This window comes from Leuresthes tenuis, unplaced genomic scaffold (assembly GCF_036924035.1).
Source record: "Leuresthes tenuis unplaced genomic scaffold, fLeuTen1.0.hap1 SCAF_2, whole genome shotgun sequence".
Classification (NCBI taxonomy): domain Eukaryota; kingdom Metazoa; phylum Chordata; class Actinopteri; order Atheriniformes; family Atherinopsidae; genus Leuresthes; species Leuresthes tenuis.
The window spans coordinates 7,230,518-7,246,533 of record NW_027325356.1 but is presented as its reverse complement, the minus strand read 5'-3'; the positions used below and the strand labels follow the sequence as shown (position 1 = coordinate 7,246,533).

The window sequence follows — 16,016 nt, the reverse complement described above, 5'->3', positions numbered from 1 at the left end:
GAAACTGACATCATAGTACCTGGTGGGTCCGGGCTTTGGGGTTGTTTCAGCCGTCATCTGTTTATTCTCATAACTTGTCATATGTTGTACAGCCAGCGCCTTTGAAAAATGGAACAGCTAGAGTGAAGAATGTGTAAGTACATCTGTATGACATATCAAAACCCCTTATGGTGCAATCATTTCTAATGTTACACAAATGTTACAGAGTTAATAGATAAATACATAGCACACAAGACCCAAATGCAGACTCACCAATGTCAGGCAGTTTAATAAATGCATAAAAAAACACCCAGGGACTACAAGAACAATAAACTGGAACATAACTAACGAAACTAAAACCAAGAATATAAATCCTTAGGGAAGTAATAACTAATGTAACACAGGTGTGGCAATCAGCAACTGCAACCTGGTATGAAACAAGAACGAGAAACAGAACTTACCAATGCAAAAGGGAACAAGCTATATAAAATAAAACAGGTGGTAAAGCTAATGAAGGTGCAGAAGGTAAACCAATTTCAAGATAAAAATGGAAATAAAGTAGATTAAAATACAAGCATGCCATTTGTATGCACACTGAATCCAATTCACGGTCAGTACATGGGAATACAATCTTTTAATTCAAAGACGAACAATTGAATAAAGACAATGAACATAACATTTGAACATAACAAACCATGACAGATAAGTTGAAACTGTGCAGTTACTTTTGCAATGTACCTCCTTTCTGACGCTGTTGCTGAGGTGTTGCAGTGCAGTCTCCTCAGTAGCGACACCTGCTGTTTAGGAAGAAGACTGCAGCAAGTTCATGACTTCTCAAGCACCGGAATAGACGGGCATGATATCGTGCTGACTTTACAATACTCTTGCACAATAATTGAGCATTGGGCAGCCCTAATGCTGATTACTGAGTACTTACTGGCAGATATGCTGTAGAAGAATGTGCAATGACACTTATAAATCATCTGTAAGTCAGGTGATCTTCTTTTTAAAGGTTGAAGCCTTGGATTGTGAAGAGAACAGAAAAGAAAAAAGTCATTTACAGTGGAGATATGCTTTATATTTCCTGGCTTATTCTTTTTTATAATTTTGTAAACTTATTAAACATACATTCCTTATTTTTTAACCCAGCATTTTATTCTATGAGCATAAGATGGGATTTTTAATTCACATCATGTTTCCTCCACTATCCGACACCTGTTTGCCATGCAGTCAGAGTAGGGGAGACTGACAGGTCAGCGCTGAGTATTTGAGGATTTCATCATCCAATTCCACTCACACACACTAGCTTGGTCCTTAACATGATGCACCATTCATGCTTTGACAGAAATGGAGTCCAAAGGGTGAGGCTGAGTGTGAGATTGACTGGGAGAGGCCCGGTTAAATGCAGTACTGACCCAAGGCATTAGGAGTCAGTATGTTTTACCTGGGTGTGGTGGTGTTATGTGTGGTGTGGTGTGGTGTGGTGTGGTTTGGTTTGGTTTGGTTTGGTTGGTTGGTGCCGTCGCCTCACAGCGAGAGGGTTCGAGGTTCAACTCTAGGTATAGAAAATGGATTTTCCTTTTATGGTTTTACCTTTTTTGTATTTGACATTGCAACCATTTTGGGGTGTAATCAGATGCTCTTGCCAGGGCCCATACAACTCCAGCAACTACAATGGGAAAATACAGTGTGTACTATTACAGCAACCAATACTGCAGAGGTCATATTGCCATCTTCATCTGAACTTTGCTATATTTTTCCATAATATTTTTTCTTAACTGTTGCAGACCATGAATCTTTTGTTGAGTAATGGAAGCTAGCTACAGTCCTGTGGTAACAGCTGGAGTTTTAAAAGTGAATGGAGTTTCAATTAGTCCAATCATTATCCAGCCCTCTTGTTATAGCAGCATTTAAAACATTATAAGTAGTTTTCTGCTTGTGGCTTGTAAAGACAATTTTCACACTTTACTTGCAGATGGGAAGTATACTCTGCTTGAATGAGTTTGCCAGGTCAAAACAATAGCTACATTTGTCCAAAGTCCCAGATAGCTACTCAAGGAAAATCTACCCGAATGCATTAAATAGCTGTTTCCAGTAATTTATTCTAAAGCTGCAAGTAGTTTGCTCAGCTGTACACTCCTGAAAGACCACAAGTAGTATTTGTCAAATATAATGTGAGGATGTGTTTATGTGGAGCCAAACCTAACAAGAATGAGAATTTCACTCATCTGGAAGTTGGTCCAATTAAGCACGGAGTGCTTTGGCCCTCTGAGCAGTAAAACTCAGTTTAAATCACATAGTAGGTGAATGCACTTAAAGGGCTTTTTCAAACTGTAGAGCAGTCGGCCAATAACAGTTAGACAGAATAAGAGCCAGACCCAATTAGATCTCTAGGGCAAATAGGCAGGTGCTTATTGAAACTGTAATAAGATAGGCTACTGTTATTTTAAATACAGTACATATGGAGAAATTGGTTGTCTGGGTTTCAGAGTAATTGGGGCACAAGCATCGAGGCTCCATGGGTAACAATTGTTTTTGTATCATTTCTTCATCATTTTCTTATTTTTTTGTGCCATTAAAGTGAGTGGCAGTGAGCAGTTCTCCACTCAGCAAGCAAAGCAATTGTGGCCTTTAGAGATCTCTGGTGTTGTTCCTGGGATCTACTCGAGCCACTCTCTCAGTTTGGGGGTTATGGCTCAGAGTGCTCTGATTACCACTGGCACAACTGTTGGTTTTACTCCTTCACTCCGCATATCTTATCAACTTCATCATCTTCACTTGCTCACCATCTATCAACTACTGCCTTCTTCTGTAGTTAGTTGACCATCACAATGTCCATTTAGTAAGCCATAACCACTTTATCCATCTGAATCTGGGAGTCCCACAGAATCTTAGCTCTGTTCTCCATTTTCCCCCACCATTGGTGGGCATCACCCATACTCAGTGCAGATGTTCCTATAAATTACTTCTTGGTTATGTTTACATTTATATCTATGCAGCTAACAGATGATTTTATCCAAAGCAACTTAAAAGGAAAAAGAAGAATTAATAATTGAATATATTTTAAAGAACAATTCACAATAAACAATTATAACATCAAGAGGCAGCTAGAGGGAGGGTGTGTTTAGGTTAGTTAAGTGCAGTTCAACAGGAAATAAAGCTGTGTGTGTGTAAGGGGCACTTCTGCTCTGGTAGAACTTGGTATGTCATTCCTCCAATGGGGGACCATGGATGAGAATGATGCCATGCTCGTAGGGGGGACAGTGTCCGACGATGTTCCTTGGAGGAACGAAGAAGCCGATGGGTAACACGGGTCTGTATGAGAGCGTTGAGGTACGTGGGAGCAGACCCTGAAATCACTTTGTTGGCTAGCATTAGCAGCTACAGTGTACATCATTTTCCTGGATGTTTGTTGTCTGGATAGTAGCTCTGACGCTCACGTGTTGGTACACTCTCAGGGTGCTGGACTTGAAACCCTCCTTGTATTGTGTGGAGTTTTTTCATCTTGATATTAGTTTATGTCTTTGTTTGGTTTGGTTATAATACCAATGGAGCATATGTGTAGATGGCTCAGACTTTGTTCTTTCCGTTCACCTGACTCTTCATTACATGCCTTACTCTTTCTAGGAAAGGCTTTGTTAAGAGAGGCTAAAATAAAGGTAATTCAGCTCAAAAGTCTTTAAAAGGTCATTAGTTATCTTTAATGTCTGTTTAAATCTAATTAAATGCAATTACTATGATTAAAAGCAAAATTATTCTACCATAACAATGTGAATTTGTCTAAATTTTCTATTGTTGAAATCAAAATGAAACCTTTTAATATGTTGAAATAGCAATTTTTCAGTGTTGTAGTCAGATTGACAATATAGATTTAAATTTAGATATGCATTGAAGAAGAAGACCTCCCCTCCCCACTTTGGCCTTCAGTTTTTATGGCAGAAAACTGTAAGCAGTCATTCCTTGTGCCGTGTGATGCACTTATTTTTAAAGCTCTCAATGGTAAAGCTCTATGCTACCTTAATGATTATTTTATTCATAATCACCCCACCAGAAGTATTTGCTCTTGGAGTGTAGGCAATTTATTGTTGCCAGAATAGATACCTGCAAAAGTGGTGGAGAATGACAGATATAGCTATGGGACCTCCAGATCGATGTACAAATTTCTATGAAACTGTGGAGGACAAAAGAGTGCCATGATGTCCTTCAGAGCCATGGGACTTTCTGATAACATGGTGATAGCTAACCGGACATTGCAGTGGTCAACTAGCTAGAGAGGAAGGCTTTAGTGATAGTTTTAGCATCCCCAAGAAAACAGTAACATCAAGAAGAAGGAACACAAGAATGAAGATACTTGGTTGCTTATGTGCAGATTAGTTAATGAAGTCTATGCAGTCTCAGAAATTTGTTGCACACCCTTTTATGGTGACATTTACATCACATAGACACCAACCAGACTACTTCTTATCCACATAAACACCCATATGCACCCACAGAATGCGCTTCCACTGTTATGATGAATTTACATATTACTAAGGATTGGTTATTTTTCCTGGCCATAAGAACACTTTCCCTCCCAGAGACAACCCTGCCCACTGCTACAATAGAAAGGTATTCTACTATCCTGCTGTCTGGCTTTTCTGATATACAGGTACTCTGGCTTATTATGTTTGACTTGGCTATGGGAACCAGTGGCACAACGAGAGTTGCAGACTGGTAAAATATATGTGGATCTGACCCTCTTTTTATATGTGGGTTGGAGCCTCTGTCAATTTAAGAGCTTCCACAAAAAATACTTCCAATGGTAAGCATGCAGTTTTAAAACTTATTTTGGGTTAGTTACTGATATTTATAGGCCCCAGCTCCATTTGGCAGTCATGTAAACATGGCACCCAGTGGGATGCGCTAATTCTTATTGAATGTGCTGCACTTGGGGCTGCAAAAGCAAGCACAGCTTTCCTCAAATAGAGACTGGAAGTGACAGTAGCACCAATCCAACAAGTATGAAGAAATATGATGGATCTATTTAACCAGTCCGGCTGGCCGCTTGCACTCTCAGTCCTGCTAAATCAAAAATAATTAGAATAGAGGGTCTCACAGGGGATTCACCAGAGACTGAGGCAATTTAGTTTAGCTTTAAAAATAAAAAACAACACTGTTACTTTGGAGCTGTCTCTGAGACTAACATCTGCCAATTTGTTCCACCACCACCCTTCAAATATACAAATCTGTCTTATTTGCTATTTGAAACATACTTATAAAGGATAGTTTTAGATGCACTTTCATAGACAGGTTGATTAGAGTTGTAATCGATAAGGCTGGAAAGTTGAGATTATACGTTGCCATGGTTTAAAAACACAAAATGATGCCCTCCAGAAATAGTAAAAGATCCAACAAAGGTCTGACCTGGGAACTGAGAGATGCATCTTGCCCCTTAGTTGATCCATCTGCTGTCCATCAGAACCTCATTAAAAATGGTCTCAATGGAAAGGTGGCTGGCAGAAAGCCATTCTTAAGGAGCAGAAACAAGGTGTAAAGGCCAAGATATACAAAATGACTCAAGAACTGGACTGAAAGTGAGAATCCTCCCCAGAGCCCAGAACTCATTGTTAATGTAGTTTCCAGCTGGCTACTGTTACTCATGGTTGCACCCAGTCGCACGAGTATTCAGACAGCCACACTTAAAAATAAAGATTCTTCCTCAGTAGTCCTTTGCAACCCCAGAACTCCACTGACGCTCACGCAGTGTGGACACAACATAGCCCCAGCCTAGCTAGATTTGCTGTCCTCTGCCACCCAAAAGTCCAACACAATGCCCCTAAATGCTGGGGGTGAAGGCATCCCCTACGCCCACTCACTGTTGGGGAGAGCTGAGCTACTCTGCTGAACTTGTGCACATCTCGCAGCCTTTCCACCAGGCTGTTGTAACAGTCCAAGCCAGTCTCACCACTCACTTCCGGTTCTGGAGGGGGCCAAGTCCACCGATGTGTGGAGCTCATGGCAAAATGTGAGAGCTGAGGAGAGTTGACTCCTGGACAGCTGTTTCTGCCCACAGAATCAGGGGCAGGTGTCTTGCTGCATTAGCTTGCTCAGGATGCCCAGCTTGGTGGTTAAGCTTTGCAAATGGAGCAGTGTGATGTGGGTCTTCTTCACCCCCAACCGCTAGCACACCTCCTGGAAGACTTTGCCCTCAAAGCTCTGCTCCTGGTCACTGGATAGTTCCTCAGACACACCAAAACGGCTGAGCATCTCATCCACCAGTTTGTCTGCAGCAATGGTGGCACTCTGGTCAGGCACAGCTGTCAGCAATGGAGATGCGGCAAATGGCCAGTCTAATAAACCTTTTAGTGTATTTTCAGCGGGAACGCTTGAAAAAAAATGTTATGCACATTTTAGTCTAGTTTTAATCAAGATCTAAAATGCCATTATCATTATAATCAATTTTAAGAAAACAGTGACCCAGCTGATTTTAGGTTATGCTCTAAGAATGGCAGGTTGTATCATTAATGCAGCTGTCCATTCACCTTATGTTCACGAATGACACAACACAGAACAAACAGCAGGGTTATTACAAAAGGATTTTAACCTTCATATTTACATGAATATTTACATCCATGTGTCATGTTATTAACAAACACATCCACAGTAGATGTCAAGCAGTTATCTGCTCAATGCTTATATAACTGGCAGAGTTAAACATTCAAGTCCAAGTTTAGATAGATTCACATATACAGAATTAATATGTTCTTTAAAATGGTCTGTTTTCAGGAGCTGATCACCACCCTGTACATTGGGTTTCTGAGCCTGATCTTCTCCTCATACTTCGTCTACCTGGCAGAAAAAGATGGGTTTGATGCCAGCGGCGAAACTGAGTTCAAAAACTACGCTGATGCTTTGTGGTGGGGCGTGGTAAGACTACGTATTTTCCTGTGTCTGCCTTCATACATGTGTGTTACTTCAGCTTTACTAAACTTCTGTTTTTTGTCACAATGTCGACTTTGTCTGTTATCAAGTCTCTTTAGATGCTCCTTGATCATTGTTATCCTTATTTTAGTCATGTTAGGGGTAGGATAACCAGATTTACTCAGATGCCTCTTATATCAAAAGAATCGCCCCCCCAGCAGAGAGACTTTCTGTATTTTCCTCTCAGAATCAGCTGTTTTGTGCTTCTTGACCAGCATTTTCTTTCAATGTAAGATCTTCCTTTGATGTCAGACTAAAAGATGGGTGCATGTCTAATATTAATTAAAAAATATTTCTCCCTTTGCATTTCCATCTGTCCAGCATCTGCCCATTAATCCGATGCCTAACAACCCTGGTGAAAGGACTGATATCCCTCTTATGTTTGTATCAAGCTCTGCCCAGAGGACTGTGAGCTCAGCTCAGCATAAAAGAAAACACCAATTTTTGTGACAGTGTGTCTTGTTTGTTTCATCTGTGCAAGAAGCTGTTTACCCCTGCTTCCAGTCTTTGTGCTGTAGAAAGCTAACCACCTGTTGGCTGCACCTTCAATGAGGGCAACTTCCATAGCACAACACACTTTTACTTGTTTCAGTTGCTTACTGCAGTCCTATAATTAATTTCAGATAATCGGTTATTGTTTGAAATAACTGGTGGCCTAAACTGAACCTGATATTCAAAGATGAATTTTGTAAATATTGTGACTTGATTTTGCAGAAAACACTGATTTCTTGTTGGCTGCATTTTGGTACGGTATAATCTGTTTTATATCCCCTGCTGTTGTTACAGTTGGAGTTGAGTGAAAACCCTTGGGCAGATCCAGTGGCAGCTAATGCACACAGCAAAACATTTAGAAAGGAGAAAATAGGATGAACCTCAGCCCCTTAGAAACTTCAGGGGCTCGGATATTAAAAAATAGTGTCCAAACGTGTCCAACAGTCAACAGCTTTTCTCACATAAAAAAGTTGCCTTTTCTTTTCTTTTCAGTACAGTTTTTACTCTATTTTGATCTATTCTCACACAGATTTTGTTTTTGGCACTCCCATTGCATGAAGATGCGACTGAAAGCCAAAGAAGTGAAAAAAAATTAGTTGTAGTTTGAGACTGGAGTTTTATCACCAACAACAAGAGCTATCTTTAACTATTGTTTGTCAAGTCCAAATCAGGTTACAATCTTTTATATATTATATAAATTATATAAATATAATTTCATTAAAATAAATTATATAAATATAAACTTACCTAACCAGCAAAGTCACTCAGTCTGTACACAACTTTCTGATGAATTGTGACACTATTTGGTTGGTAATTAGTTTCTAATAATCACAGGACTTTGCAGAATGAAGCACCTGCCTAAGGAGCCAATGATATACCACTGACTTTGGAATCCCGTTCTTTATTTAATCAAGTGGTGCAATGACTGTTGATTTACATAACGAAAAACCTGCTCATCATGTTTGCATTGTCATGATGGCAATTTTCTGGGTAGAATTTATCTAGATGCCTAATACTAAACATAGTATTTGTCCACATATGAGTCCCATTATACAGAGTTTACTGTATTACTGAATGGTTTGCCAAATAAAGCTTCTTGCATTTATTCTGTATTTTCTATCTCTAAGGTGACAGTGACTACAATTGGTTATGGAGACAAAGTGCCACAAACCTGGATTGGGAAGACTATTGCATCCTGTTTCTCAGTGTTTGCCATCTCTTTCTTTGCCCTGCCTGCAGTAAGTGGAAGTAGAACTTTCTGACTCAGGGTATCTTTAAGGTTGACTTATTTGTGGTTGCTGAGCAGTGTTTTGTGTTGTTGTCAAATTCTAACTTACTAGTTACATGCAAATGTTAGCGGTTGAAGAAAAACAAATGATTAATAAAATTTTGTTTTCAAAAGCTGGCCTTTAAAACTTTGATTTCATCTATTAAGAGGGGTTACCTAAACTTGTCTATAGTCTATCTCTTAGACTGTATTCAGTAAAAATAGAAATGATGTATTTGGATATAAACAAGAGGCAAAAACACTGTTATGAGCTAAGACTCGTGCTTGGTTTGCAGAATGCATGTGCAATTCACAAAAAATTGAATTCAGAGCCATGGGAAATTGTGATATTAGTGAGGATGCTACTTGCCTGGTAAATAGCACAAACTTTTCCAGTACTTATACTTAAGTGGATATTTGCATACAAAGTGCATTGTAACTGGAAATCTTTTTAACAATTAAAAACTGATATATTTATATTTTCAAGGCTCTTGTTTAATCAAAGAATTAAGTGAAAAGAAAGAAGCAAAAGTATAACAAACTAAAAAAACACAGCATAGCTGTCTGTCAAAGATGTATTACGTACTCCACCAATGGATGACAATGAAAAAACAGCTATAACTCAGAACACTTTATATGCACCTCAAGTTTACAGGCATTGTCTCCATTGCAGTCACTCCATTACAAAATCCCTGGCATGTCAATCAAACCAGTTGTTCCTCAAAATCACACCTGCACACTGGAGGAATTACACTTATAACAACATAAGAAAAAAAATATTTCATTTGTAGTGTTTCTCAAGAGAAGCTGACATGTTTTTAATGTGAGTATACTGACACCAGCGATGCTGTGGGTCCAGAACCTCATGTTCCTTTCTAGTATTACTCTTAAAACTCCATTTAGATCTGCAAATTGCCTCCTCCTCAGTTTGCAGCAGAGCAGTTAGTGCAGGAGCACCAGCATTTTTACAGGCAGGTTGCCGATAAACAAATCTATTGAAAGGTAAAATGTCAATCTATCTATTAATTTCTGTTTAACCAAAGTAATAAACCGAAAAGTTTCAGTGCTACACAGCACATCTTTCCTGAGTTTTCTGTCTTGTATGTGTGTGTGGTAAAAAAAAAATTGAGTAAATGAAGAAAAACTCTGTGCTGTTATTCACAGGGAATCTTAGGCTCAGGCTTCGCCCTGAAGGTGCAGCAGAAGCAAAGACAGAAACACTTCAACAGACAGATCCCTGCAGCTGCCTGTCTCATACAGGTATTTGAAAAATACCCAAACAAAACTTCATTAAAGCCAGGGGCTTGAACTGTCTTGGAGCACCATGCTTATTATTGGGACCAGCCTTTCATGTAACCCTTTTTTTCTTTCTTGTAAGGCATGAAATATGTCCTGTCCAACCAATATATTTCTATTTCCATGTCCCCTCCAGACAGCATGGAGATGTGTTGCAGTGGAGAACTTTGATTCAGCCACATTCAAGATGTTTTTGAGAAAGAGATCTCACATCCCTACCTCCTCTCTGTCCAGCCCCAAGCCCAAAAAAGCGGTTGGTAATCATTTTATAGATTTCACTTCACTGCTTCTTATACAAAGGAATTAGGTACACTAAGTTAAAAGTAAAAAAGTCTGAATGAATATCGCAATCATGCAATACTGTAAATCCTAAATCCATAAGAGTTTAAGTATGAAGTTTCAATCTTTTTTCTTGGAAATGTTTTGAAAGGTTATTGATGGAACTTTTTGGTCATTTTGCTGTCCTGTGTCATTATACTGCTTTATACTGAGAGATGTTTTTGATACTTTTCTGCTCTAACTCATGTAAGTTTGGTAGCTTATTCAAAATAACAGTAAATTAACTATTCTAATTAATGAGGCTTCAGCTGTTTAAACTGGTTTCTGCATTTCTATGTAATGAAGTAGCAAACATGTAGTAACCATTTTCATAGCATTTGAAACTTAGAGCTGCAGTTCTTACATGCCTGTGGACCTTCTGCTATATTAAGTGTATCTTAAAATAGCACAATCAGTTTAAGCCACTAGGATGCAATTTATTAAATACAGAAGTAAACTGATTTTTTTTAACTGTCACATATTACTGCTGTTGTAATTTAGGTTAGAAATGAGATGCAATATTTAACCATTATTCTTGTGCTAAAATAGGTGCCTATTTCCATGTCACATATGAGAATAATGGAATTTAGTTAGATTATTAGATATTTGTCTTATTTGTATATGAGACCATGCCACCAGTAGTGTAAACACTTTAAAAAGTTGTTCAAGTGTCAACTTGAAATAAAAGTGGTGCCTCAGTTTGAAGCTGTCAGTCACAAATCGATGCAAAATATAAATACGTAGCAATGTGAAATAGAATTTTTTTACTATAAGAGTCATCATTACTAAATGCCTATGCACTCATCAATTCTGGAATTGCATGAATGACAGGTCCTACGCTACAGTGTATCTTTTGACAGTGAGCTTCTTTAACGCTGCTGCAGAGTATTTTGCCTACATTCATGAAAGCTGCCAAACATAAGCACGGCCTGTACTTCTTTGAAAACCTCAGTCATTTTTCAAATGCTGTCACTGTGGAGACTGTTTTGTTATGAAGGTCAAAAATGGAGGTTTAACAAGGATAGGAGGAGAAAAACACAGGGTTAACTGTGTTGTTCTGTTCTGTCATTCAAATGTCTCACAAACGCTGTTTCTTTGAGCTGATATGTTTGTGTTGCTTGTACAGGTGAGGATAAGGAGGAAATTGAAGTGCACTGACAAGGACAACGGTCCAACTTCTCCCACAATTCCCAGCATCACCTGTGACTCTGCATTTGACAATGGGAGGGAGATGAGCTCAGATGTTTACAGCACTGTTGGCACAGGTACTACAACACGACAAACCCTTCAGTATGCTTATCTCCGAGCAGTAGATAGGGACACAGTGCACAAATAATCAGCATTCTTCTTCATAAATGTTACAGTAAGCAGGACTGCCTCGTGTTAAACCAGCTAATGTGTTTCTGAAGCTCATATTTACTCTCACAATGTCACTCAAGATGCTCTTAACTGATGAAATCAGTCCATCAGTGTTCTTCTGGCTGCAGATTAAATTTTCCCTGATAATACCGAAGCGTAGAGTTAAATTTCAGATGAAGAGTTGTAATCATAGGGGATTTAGAGGAAAAGGCCCAAACATTAAAGATTGATTAGTACTCTGCAGCAATAAAGCATGAGGTTGCATAGATCCGTCTGGACTACAAAACTCCACCCAATGTTCTGTGCTGCTGAAACAATAATGGAGAACTAACAGAAACACTACAAAGCTTTTCAAATGTATATTTCATTCTTCCAGTGTAATTTAAGGTAGCCTGCATTTCATCTGTCCCAAATGCCCCTTTCAGTTGATTTTAAATCTGTTTAATGGGTAAGGACTTGAACAGATAAAGATCAACACATCACTTTTCCAATTTATTGGTAGGGTCGCCTCAGTGCTTCTAACTACCTCATATACTCCAAAGACATGTGTGCTGGCTTAATTGGCGATTTTGAATTTTGACACACTGTGTGTGTGAGTGCATGGCTGTCTGTCTCTTTGTTGGCTCTGCGGTCTACTGACGACCTGTTTACCCTGCTTCTTTATGCTGTGGTAGCTGGGATATGCTCCAGTTCCCCTGTAACTGTGACGAGGATAAAGTGGCGACAGAGAATGGATGGACCAACCTTAACATTATACTGAATTCTGTCTCTTCTATGCATATCCATTTGTTGCTTTCTGCCTTATGTATGCAATAAAATATCCGATTTTTAACCAAATGTAATGATTTGCAAATCACTTTAACTATACATTTACTTTAAAATAATACAAAGTCAGCATAAAAAATGTTGCAGCAACTGAGAATTTAATATATTTTTGACATGTGGTCATTAAGAAATGTAGTACCACCAAAACTCTTTTTAATAAGGTGGAGCAGAGGCTTGTTTACCACAGTGTTGCATCACCCCCTTTTTCAAAAACATTGTATGTAAGTGTTTAGGAACTGACCTAAAACCATTTGCTGCAGTTTTTAAAGTGAAATCTGTTCCCAGTCTTGCTTCATATGGGATTTTAGCTGCTAAACAGTTCAAGCCTGCCCTGTTTCATTTTGTTATTTGTTTCATAATGAAGCCAAATGCTTTTAATGGGTGACAATAGCAATTTGAAATTCAGTGGAAATTCTGTTCACCTTGAATATAACCATGTTGCAGACTTGTTGATGGCTGACATAATGAGTGTGAGATTTGTTTTTATTTAAATGAACATGTATCTTGTCAGATAGACAAATTTCTGTTCTCAGTATCAGGATAGCTAGAAAGAAAGAAAGATGGATAGATGGATGTTCTCATCTTTTTCAAGAGATATCTGAACAAAGTGAATCATCACCTTTGTCATTATCAGTGCTACATGCAGAGCATTAATGGGTATTTTGTTCATAGCTGAAAAAAATAAGATACTCAGGAGGACAGTGTTTCAAAAGGAGATAGATATGGGTACTTTTAGCACATTCATAACATATGACATCTAATTGGATGGGGCTCTTTGTAGTGCTGAGTTATAAAACCTTTTTTTCTTTTACACTGCTTGCTAACATAAAAAGCTGCTTAGAAGGCTGGCTGCAGCTCTGCCACTAACATGTAACAATGTAAATGGTTTTGATTTGCACCTAGTTCTCTGTATAACAGCAGAATTGTCCCAGTTTTACAGATTTATATGCATGTCTGCTCACTTCATGTTCTCTGTAGTCAGTATCATTGACTTGAAGCTAAACTGATGTTTCGTGTTTGACGGTACATCTAACATCTACAGCAAGCTGCTCTTAACTTTGATACGTTTTACTAAATTACCACATCTGGTGTGCGTATGCATTGGCTGGATATACAAAAATGGTGGGCTAAGCTGTCAGCTAACATAATACATTTTCAGAAAACTTGTCTTTGACACATTGCAATTTTGGTTCAATGCAGGTTTGCTGGTTTATCTAGTCTTCATATTGTGTTAATTATCACTGCACTCTGCAAAAGTGCTGAGCCACCCCTAATCATTTTATATATTGCAAGAATAATAAGAAAGAAATGTAGTTATTAATTGAAATAAATAACTGGAAATACAATATATAAGACAAAAACAGTGTTTGTGCAATTGTAACCAGCTTGTAAGTCGATAGTTGGTATGAGTACCTTTATTCTTCAACACAGTCTGAACCCTGAGTAGTCTTCAGGAACACTGCACATCATGCGTAGACATGCCAAGTTATCAGCTAATACCTCATCGGTAATATACATTTTTTTGTCTGTCCAACTGTGTTATCTGAAAAAGTCTGCCAGCTTGGAAACAAAACAAAAAGAAATGAGGGGTGGCTTGATATTTTTACTGTGTAAGTTACAAATTACTTGATGACAAAGTGAATTGCAAGTGTAGTGATTTGACACACTTTTTTCCCATTTCATGTCTTTTTGTAAATCCCCTTTTTTAGGACTAGTTCAGCTTTTTTTCATTCAATTTAACTGCCAATTTTCTCGCTTGTCTCTTTTGTGTTCCCTCTGTTGGGTTTTTTTTATCTGCAGCTGGTTTAGCAGGACTCCAGACACGGGGAGGATGTGGTGAGGTGCTGTTAGTGTCCACGTTCTGCACATGTCCTCTGCACACGCACTGTGCTGTCTGTTTTAACTACTGCTCGTTTTCTTGCATGACTGCATAACTGCATAACTAATGGAAATAGAAATGTGTTTAAAAGATTCAGTAATGTTTTGAAATAAATCTTGTCACAGTCATGTTTGTGTTTGCCATCATATGTGATTCAGATCGCCAGCAATCGTGGACGTCTTTGTCTTCCCTTCAGTTCAGCTCACCCCCTCCAGGTAACTTTATGTACTGATGAATTTTTTTTAATATAACTTTATCCGTCTTGAGGAAAAAAGCTGCATCATGTGGATCAAATATAGGTTTAGATAACAACTGACGTGTTGTTTTCAAGTAAGCCCTCGGGAGCAGGGCTAAGGGTTGGTTTGGTTCAGTTGATCTAGAATATAAAGAAAGAATTTAGAGTTGTGCATGTGATGGACTCTGGGACAAACCCACCAGGCAATTAAACCAATCTGCTTGTCATATCATATTTGTCCAGACTAACAGCACTGAAGAGCTTTCCATTTCAAGTCTGTCTAAGACACTGTCACTTCTCACCATCTTTTTTTCACACATCTTAATCATCAGTCTGTTGTATCACACTTCTCCAACTGGTGTGGCTTAAAAACACTGCAGCTCTGGATTGGATATTCAGCAGGTTTCTATGCAGTTTTCCACAACAACTCTGCAAGCTTTGCTGTGAACATCTTTCTGTTCATTAATTTATTATTTTGTTTTTCTATTTCACACAAAAATCCCACCCACACGTGACCAATTATTGTGATATAACTATATGATCGCTCTTCCTCTCATCAAAGAGACAGAGGACTGCTTTACTCACAGTGGGGTTTCTCACAAGTACTGTGCCCTTCAGAAATATTGGCACTGTTAGTGAATATGAGCAAAATAAGCTGTGAAAAGAAATTCTCAGCTGTTTATCCTCTTTCACTTTGACTCAAAATATTCCATTTTTTTTTATCTTTTCTCCAAAAAAAAGTAAAATTGGAAAAAATGTTGATTGTAAATAAAATTATCCCCTAGAATATGTGTGCTTCAACTACTGTTAGAAAATCGTTTGATTAAAATCACCTGCTTGATTTACTGTCGAGTTTGCAGGATGTAGTGCCATCTCAAGGAGGAAGTGAAGGCCCTACTTAAGAGACAGTGTTTGATTTGTCCCTGCTGGGCTACTGCAGTAGTATGGTTGTGCAACATGGAAAAGGGCCAAGGAGAGTGAAGACACAACACAGATGATCATTATAAAACAGAACATAGTTATAAATATTATTTTGCTTTTCTGCCAAAGGATCACAGTTGAGGTTATGACTGAAATTGCAAAATGATAAGCATTTTAATCACAGAATGGTCAGATTAGATAAGACTCCTTGTGCCAAATGTTTACTTTACCTCAATGCCTTTCGATGATGGATGTTTGAGGTAAGTACAGATGAATCATAAGTAGTGGTCCATGACTTCCTCATTCATTTGAGTATGAATATGAGGTGACACAGGCCAGATTCTGTCATTTATCAGCATGATAAAGAACACAGTGACAGTGCAATGAAAAGGTGTTGATCTGCACATATCAGGGGATGCATATGAGAAAACACCCATTTACACCCACAGGGTAATAATGAAGAGGTTTAAAGTGACAACAAATGT

At 38.4% G+C, this 16,016-nt stretch overlaps 1 protein-coding gene across 2 annotated transcripts in view; it reads left to right on the top strand.

Moving 5' to 3' along the window:
* Window positions 1–16,016, top strand: part of kcnq1.1 (potassium voltage-gated channel, KQT-like subfamily, member 1.1) — a 41,456-nt gene that overhangs the window by 17,671 nt on the left and 7,769 nt on the right. The window contains exons 6-12 of one of the 2 annotated variants that reach the window (XM_072380004.1): window positions 6,745–6,885; window positions 8,559–8,669; window positions 9,863–9,958; window positions 10,131–10,247; window positions 11,439–11,577; window positions 14,306–14,332; window positions 14,534–14,590. In XM_072380004.1, the coding sequence (XP_072236105.1) occupies window positions 6,745–6,885; window positions 8,559–8,669; window positions 9,863–9,958; window positions 10,131–10,247; window positions 11,439–11,577; window positions 14,306–14,332; window positions 14,534–14,590 (688 nt within the window). The remainder of the gene's footprint in view (window positions 1–6,744; window positions 6,886–8,558; window positions 8,670–9,862; window positions 9,959–10,130; window positions 10,248–11,438; window positions 11,578–14,305; window positions 14,333–14,533; window positions 14,591–16,016) is intronic. The other variant, XM_072380005.1, reaches the window with a different exon arrangement.